This window comes from Colobus angolensis, unplaced genomic scaffold (genome assembly GCF_000951035.1).
Source record: "Colobus angolensis palliatus isolate OR3802 unplaced genomic scaffold, Cang.pa_1.0 Scaffold85, whole genome shotgun sequence".
NCBI lineage: Eukaryota > Metazoa > Chordata > Mammalia > Primates > Cercopithecidae > Colobus > Colobus angolensis.
The window spans coordinates 8916167-8924600 of NW_012122376.1; the positions used below are offsets into that span (position 1 = coordinate 8916167).

An 8434-nucleotide genomic window follows, 5' to 3' on the forward strand; every position below is an offset into this window, starting at 1 on the left:
GTGAGCCACCACGCCCAGCCTCACCTTAATTTTTGAGGAACATTTTCATTGGATATAGAATTTTTATTTTGTATTTTAGAGTTTTTTATTTATTAAAAAAAAAAAAAAAACAGGCCAGGCACAGTGGCTCATGCCTATAATCCCAGCACTTTGGGAGGCAGAGGCAGGAGGATCACTTGAGGCCAGGAGTTTGCGACCAACCTGGCCAACATAGCAAAACTCTGTCTCTACAAAAAATACAAAAATTAGCCAGGCATGGTGGTGGGCACCTGTGGTTCCAGCTACTCCGGTGGCTTGAGACGGGAGGATCACCTGAACCCAGAAGACTGAGGTTGCAGTGAGCTGAAATTGCACCACTGCACTCCACCCTAGGCAACAGAACGAGACTCTGTCTCAAAGGAAAGAAAAAAAAAAGAGATGAGTTCTCACTATGTTGCCCAGGCTACTGTCAACCTCCTGGACTGAGCGATCCTCCTACCTGAGCCTCCCAAAGTTCTGGGTTTACCAATGTTAGCCACTGCATCCACCTGGGATTTGTTAGGAGTGGTGCAGAACAGCCCTTGTGCAGTAGATTGTCCTTATTCATGAGGTCTGCTATTTCTGGGTCTTAAGCAAATGCCTGGGATGACTAGCAGGGTCCATTCGAGTATTATACTACTTCCAGAGTCTCCATTTAACTCTCTGCCAACCAGCAGCTGTTCTCTGCTAGACCTCAGGGAATCTTGACTTGTATATCCACAGTTTAGTGTTTTGTCAGAGATCCAAATGGAACCTCCTGGGTCTTTTATCTGTAACTACTTCCTTTCTAGTACTTCTTTGCAAATTCCAGTTGCTTCACTAGCCCTGAACTAGTGCTCTGTCTTCTCCAGTAAGAACAGGGCCTCTACTGCTCTTTGTTGCAGTTTGGAGAATGTCTTCAGGAGAGAGCTGGGAGAATTTGGAGTTTACCTGCTGTGTTTCTCCTCATTCAAGGATCATAAGGTTATGCTCCCTGTTGTCCAGTGACTGAAAACGGTTGCTTCACATATTTTGTCCAGTTACATTGTTGTTTATAGCAAGGATAGCAGCATAAGGTTGATACCTGTTACTCTCATGACCAAAACTAGAAGTCTAGCCTCCTTTTAAAAATGCATTTCCATTTTAACTGAATTGCCAAACTAGTAATTTTTTTTAAGTCATATAATTAGCAAAACATTTAGGATAGTCTTTTTCTTAACTTTTCGTTTAACGCCTATGTTAATGCAAACCAAGCTCGAGTCAGTCCCTCAACGTCCTACACTCCCAGTCGCCACAAGAGGAGTTATGAAGATGATGACGATATGGACCTACAGCCCAATAAACAGAAAGACCAACATGCAGGTGCCAGACAAGCAGGTAGTGTGTGCCAACAGGTTTTCTCTAGACTTTGCTCTCTTAAGTAGATTGGTTTTCAGAGTGAATTGTTACATAATATGGCTCTATATTTAGGAGCTGGCAATTTGTCAGAGTTACGGACAGTGTTGAGAGTTTTTACAGTACTATTTGATCAGACTGTGCTTCGCAAATGAGCAATTGGGCATCACTTTGTGACAAGTGGCTGCTCTAATGTATGTTTGTGGAGTCACAAGTGCCTACCTGGAAAGGTCTTTTCTATCTTCATATTTATTTTTTTCCTAATTCTTAAATAATACAGAAGCCTGGTACTTTACCCTAAAAATGAGTTATTTTTATCTGAAAACATGCTTTCTCATTTTCTGTGTGTTTGTGTTTTGAGACAGGATTTCACTCCCATCACCCAGGCTGGAGTGCAGTGGCATAGTCGTGGCTTACTTGCAGCCTTGACCTCCTGGGCTCAAGTGATCCCCTGTCGCTTCAACCTGCCTGGTAGCGAGGGCTGTAGGCACATGCCACCACACGCAGCTAACTTTTTAAATTTTGTAGAGATGTAGAGATGGGATCTCACTGTGTTACCCAGGCTGGTCTCAAACTCCTGGGCTCAAGTGATCCTTCTGTATCAGCCTCCCAAAGCCACTGGCATGACTGGCGTTAAGCTACCACTCCCAACCAGTCTTAGCTTTGATAAGCAGTGGATTTCTTTTTTCCTTTTGTGTGCTATTCACTTCCCTTCAGCACCTTTAATCGGGAGGAAGATTAAAGGACAAGGAGGCAAAACAAATCATTCTGGTCATTTACTATCTGCAAGATTGGGTAGAGAAGGCAGATTGGTTTTTTTTTTTTTTTTTGGAGACAGAGTTTCACTCTAGTTGCCCCAGCTGGATTGCAATGGCACAATCTCGACTCACTGCAAGCTCCGCCTCCTGGGTTCAAGCGATTCTCCTGCCTCAGCCTCCTCAGTAGCTGGAATTACAGGCATGCACCACCACACCCAGCTAATTTTGTATTTTTAGTAGAGAAGGGGTTTCTCCATGTTGGTCAGGCTGGTCTCGAACTCCTGATGTCAGATGATCAGCCCGCCTCGGCCTCTCAAAGTGCCCGGCCAAGGCAAATTTAACAATTAGTGGTAAACAAGGATTTACTAATGCATTTTATTTACCCATATATCACTCTACTCTATAAATTGATATTTCCAAATTTTCTTAATGCTGAGATCTATTTTGATGTGTTTAAAATTGGAATGTTTTACTATAAATACATATAAATGTCATAGTATTCTTTTTCTGGACCAATCCCCAGAATATATTAAAATTAATGGTCTATCATCTAGCCTGGACAACATGGCAAAACCCCATCTCTGTTAAAAATACAAAAATTAGCCAGGCATGGTGGTGGGTGCCTGTAATCCCAGCTATTCCAGAGGCTAAGACAGTAGAATCACTTGAACCCAGAGGGGCGGAGATTGCAGTGAGCTGAGATCATGCCGTTGCACTCCAGCCTGAGTGACAGAGCCTCCATCTCAAATAAATATCATAGTAACTTATATATTGTAATATATTCGAGTATGTATTCGAGTCCAGGAAATATGTTAATTCTCTTATCACTTAAGCAGTTGATGCTACTTTTTATTTCTTACCATTCTTGTTCTAATGTCTTAATGCAGGCTTTTTATGCATTTCAGTTCTTTATATAAAGTAAAATTTGTTGATGTTTAGTCAATCTTTTAGACTATACATATTTTTAAGCTTTTTATTTTGACACAGCATTGATTTACATGCAGTTGTAAGAAGTAATATAGAGAGGCTGGTCGCGGTGAGTCACACCCATAATCCCAGCCCTTCGGGAGACCAAGGCAGGCACATCACTTGCGGTCAGGATTTCCAGTCTGGCCAGCATGGTGAAACCCCATCTCTACTAAAAATACAAAAATTAGCTGGGCACGGTTGTGCATGCCTGTAATCCCAGCTACTTAAAAGTCTGAGGCAGGAGAATTGCTTGAACCCGGGAGGCGAAGGTTGCAGTGAGCCGTGATCATGCCGCCATGCTCCAGCCTGGGTGACAGGGCGAGACTCTGAAAAAAAAAAAAAAGAAATAATACAGAAAGATCTTGTATACCTTTTAGCCTCTACTTCCCCCAGTGGTAACACCTTACATAATTATAGTAGAATACCATAACCAGGAAATGGACATTGATAAAATCATTTTTTTCTTTTCTTTTTTTTTTTTTTTTTTTTTGAGACGGAGTTTTGCTCTGTCGTCCAGGCTGGAGTGCAGCAGCATAATCTCAGCTCACTGCAACCTCCGCCTCCCAGGTTCAAGCGATTCTCCTGCCTCAGCCTCCAGAGTAGCTGGGACTACAGGTGCACACCACCACACCTGACTAATTTTTGTATTTTTAGTAGACATGGGGTTTCACCATGTTGGCCAAGATGTTCTTGATCTCTTGACCTTGTAATCTTCTCGCCTCGGCCTCCCGAAGTGCTGGGATTACAGGCGTGAGCCACCACGCCCAGGCAATACAATCACATTTTTACATGTACTTACTTGTGAAGATATAGTTCTTTGCAGTTTTGTGGGGTGTTTTTGTTTTTGTTTTTGTTTTTGAGATGGAGTCTCGCTCTGTCGCCCAGGCTGGAGTGCAGTGGCATGATCTCGGCTCACTGCAAGCTCCGCCTCCCAGGTTCACGCCATTCTCCTGCCTCAGCCTCCCGAGTAGCTGGGACTAGAGGTGCCCGCCACCACGCCCAGCTAATTTTTGGTATTTTTAGTAGAGATGAGGTTTCACCATGTTAGCCAGGATGGTCTCGATCTCCTGACCTCATGATCCACCCACCTCGGCCTCCCAAAGTGCTGGGATTACAGGGGTGAGCCACCGCGCCTGGCCTGTTCTTTGCAGTTTTATCACATAGGTAGATTCATGTGGCCACCACCACAGTTAGGATCGGGAATATTTCAGTAGTTTGTCCCTTTTATTGCTGAGTGGTATTTCATGGTATGGCAGGCTATCATTTGATTCTCATGTTATCAGCCCTAAGGTGTAACTACTTCAGGAGTTGGGGTTATTCTTTTAATGACCTGTATATCCCCAACAACTGGTTTGATTCCTGATACATACTGGATATTAGTAAGTATCTGGTAAATTAATTTATTGCTGTATGGTTTTATTTTGCTTAATTAATAGAAAAGGTATGTTCTACCAAGGAGTTTTGCTGTTGGTAGACCATGTATTCCTTAAATAACCATATTTATTTTCCATATTCCAAAGTAACCATATTGCAAATCAGCTTTTGAAACTGGTTATACATGAGATTTGATGGGAGGAATTTTTTGATACCTTTATAGTAAGGGAAAAAAGTAAAATTTTTAGATCTTCATATTTATCTTTGTTCTCTTACAGAGCAAACAAAAGACTTTGTTAGTATGTGCTGTTTCCTTAAAAACTGTAACAACTTGAACTTTGCACACTCAGAAGCATCACATATGTCAAACTTGAAAGGCACTTATGGAACGTTCTTTTTCTCCAGGAGGCCTTAGAAATGACTAAGTGCAATGCTATCCTTTGAATTTAGGGAGCGTTGGTGGTCTTCAATGGTGTGGAGAGCCAAAACGTTTAGAAACTGAAGCTTCTACTGGGCAACAGCTGAACTCTCTGAACTTCTCTTCTCCTTTTGATTTGAATTTTCCATTGCCAGGAGAGAAGGGCCCTGCATGCCTTGTGAAGGTAATAAAACCTTTCTTAGGTCCAACATTGACATTATGTGTCTCAGAAAGTAGCTTACTTAGTGTCTGAGCATTTGCATTGGTTTTCTTATGCTGGACTAGCTGTAGCAAATCACTGCAAATTTAATAGCCTAAAGCAGCAAAAGTTTATCATCTCACAGGCTTTAGGTCAGAAATCCAACATGATCTCACCGAGGTAAACTCCAGGTGCCAGCAGGGCTACATTCCTTTCTCGGAGCCCCTAAGGGAGAATTTCCTTGGCTTGTGGCTCCTTCCATATTCATAGCCAGCAACATTGCATTTGTCTGACCATTTTTTTCATGGTGACATCTCACCTGACCACAACCAGGAAAGGTTCCCCGGTTTTAAGAATCTGTGTGATTACATGGGGCCCACCCAGTTAATCAAGGATAATCCCCCTATTTCAAGGTTATTAATCACACCTCTGCACGTTCCTTTTGCATATAAGCTAACATATTCACAAGTTAAAAGAATCGAAGAACATCTCAAATGCAGAAGCAGAACAACTTTTAAATTATGTCTGTTCCCTTCCTGTATCATTTTTAACATATAATCTTCATTTTTGTCTTCTTCCTTCTCTCAGCAAAACCTATTTCTCACTTGTATTTAAAATAAAACAGAAAGAAGAAAACTTTTAATAGTTTGTTCTTCCATCTTACTTATTCTAGTGTTTTGATGCTGATAAATGAGAAAGTGACAGAAGGTTTTAAAATGATTGTTAAGGATTTCCATCCTTTGTGCATTTTGGGTTTTCTTGTTTTGGGGGCGGGGGGTTTGTTTTGTTTTATTGAGGCAGTCTCACTCTGTTGTCCAGGCTGGTGTGCAGTGGCATGATCTCAGCTCACTGCAACTTCTACCTCCTGGGTTCAGGCGATTCTCGTGCCTCAGCCTCCTGATTAGCTGAGATTCAGGCGTGCGCCACCACACCCAGCTAGTTTTTTGTATTTTTTGTAGAGATGGGGTTTCACTATATTGGCTAGGCTGGTCTTGAACTCCTGACCTCAAGTGATCCACCCACCTCAGCCTTCCAAAGTGCTGGGATTCCAGGGGTGAGCCACTGCACCCAGATTCTCAGTGGTTTTAATTAAAATGACACTTCAGTCATATAGCACAGGGACCAAAATTACCACTTTTTCCCCTGCCATGTTTCTACCAGATCTGATCAGTAAATAAATGGCCTTGACTATTACTAAAGTCCATCATGACAATTTTGAAAGTTTTTTTTTTTTTTTAATTGTGAAAAATCTGGCCATTCCAAGTTTTGTGTTAGTCCAATGTTGCAGTTTATGAATAAATGCAAAGTTAATCATCTTGTTTTTGTTTTTTACTTTTCTTGGTGTGGTTAATAGGTTTTGAGATAGTGCACGTTTCTAGTTTTAACTGTCAGCCTTTGGGAAAAGCCTTTTTTTAATTTTAGGAAAGGACTTTTTTTTTTTGGTAGTACTGTGGTATATTGAAAACAGATATTAGTCTGGAAGTTAGGCATCCTGTGTTTTGGTTTTTCACTTATTTGCTAACTAGCAGAGTGACTCTTGGTCTCAATTTATAAAAATTTATAAAATAAAGGACTTGCTTTAAGGTCCATTTCCTGATCTAAAATTAGTATGATTTCATGTGGTCTCTTGTTAGGTTTATGAAGATTGGGATTGTTTCAAAGTAAATGACATTCTTGAGCTATATGGCATACTGTCTGTGGATCCTGTGCTGAGTATACTGAATAACGATGAAAGGTGAGTCTGTGTGCTCTTTTTCTGGTCTCCTTTATTTTTATGTAATTTCAGGTTTTCAGGAAAGTTACAGGATGGTTTTGAAGAACTCCCTTTTCCTTCTTCCCGGATGTACCAGTTGTAAACACATGCACCCCATGCGCTCTGTCATTCACTTGTGCTCTCTATGGATGCACACATTTTTCCAAAACACTTGAAAGTATGTTGTAGAAATCAAACCCTTTTACCCCAACTGCTTGTCAGCATTTCCTAAGAGCACTGACTTTCTCATATGTAATCAGAGTACAGGTATCAAAACTACGAAATTTGCCACAAATACACAATACATTAATCCACAATCTGTACTTAATTTCACTAATTGTCTTAATCATGTTCTTTCTTACAGTTCTCCCTTCCGTATCCCCCAGTCCAGGGTTCGGAAGCTCGCTTATTCTCTATTTCTACTGAGTTCATACTGTATTTCTGATTCCAGTTCAGCACCACAGGTGTCGTTCTACTTGTTCTCCTTTCTGTGTTAGTGTAACTCTCTTAAACTTGATTCCCATTTTTCACAGTCTGTCATTTGCACATTTGTACAACATAGAGAAGGGAATTTCAGAATTGTTAACTCATACCTCTATAAAACATAAACCTAAATAACTAGAGTTCAGTCTGAAATAGTCCTCAGCCTTTGTCTTGTCGTTCATGGTCTTGCCACTTTTTTTTTTCACCTTAAACAACAGAAATATATGTCTTCCAGTAGTTCTGGAGGCTGGGAAGTCCAAAATCAAGTTCCCAGCAGATCTGGTTTCTAGTGAGGGCCCACTTCCTGGTTTGCAGATGGCTGTCTTCTCACGTGGTAGAGAGTAGAAAGCCTTCACGTTTTTGAAGAGTGTAAGCCAGTTACCAGTTACTTGTTTCCTCATGGTTAGACTCAATGTTGTGCATTTTTGGCAGGAATATTACAGAAGTGATGTATCCTCAGTATGTTACAGCAGGAGGCATGTGATGTCAGTCTGTCCCGTTACTGGTGAGGTTAATTTTCATCAGTTGGTTAAGGTGGTGTCTTCCAAATGCCTCTTCTCTAAAGTTACATTTCTCACTTTGTAATTGACAAGTAACTTGGAGGAAGATACTTTGGGACGTAAATATCCAGTTTCTTATTAAACTTTCAACAGTTTATTTTAGCATTAATTGATGATTCTTGCTTGAATCAGTTATTACTATGTTGGCAATTCTCTAACTCAGTATATTTATTTATTGGCATTCTACTATAAAAGATATCTTTTCCGTTTATTCAAGTAATTTATTTACTTATATTTAGGATGGACTAATAGATTCTGATTTTATTCAATGTTAATATCATTATTTTATTTTGAGACCCAAGTTTTCCTAGATGTGGCTAGTGGGAGCCACTTTAAGCAGGTGCTGGGTCCTTTTTTTGAGATGATCTTATTATTTTTTAACATTTATTTTCTGGCATATTAAGCTGTTGCAGCTTCATTGTATACTTTGAAGATCTGAGTCCTAGATGTGCTCGTTGGTACTGGGTTAGCTTTGCATCTAGGCCCTTAAAGCAGACAGAGCTAGGATATATGCAACATATGTATACA

The 8434-nt window shown here is 40.6% G+C and overlaps 1 protein-coding gene across 1 annotated transcript in view; it reads left to right on the forward strand.

Moving 5' to 3' along the window:
- Positions 1 to 8434, forward strand: part of MCMBP (minichromosome maintenance complex binding protein) — a 64926-nt gene that overhangs the window by 38437 nt on the left and 18055 nt on the right. The window contains exons 7-9 of the mRNA XM_011930307.1: positions 1230 to 1374; positions 4944 to 5095; positions 6745 to 6845. Of these exons, the coding sequence (XP_011785697.1) occupies positions 1230 to 1374; positions 4944 to 5095; positions 6745 to 6845 (398 nt within the window). The remainder of the gene's footprint in view (positions 1 to 1229; positions 1375 to 4943; positions 5096 to 6744; positions 6846 to 8434) is intronic.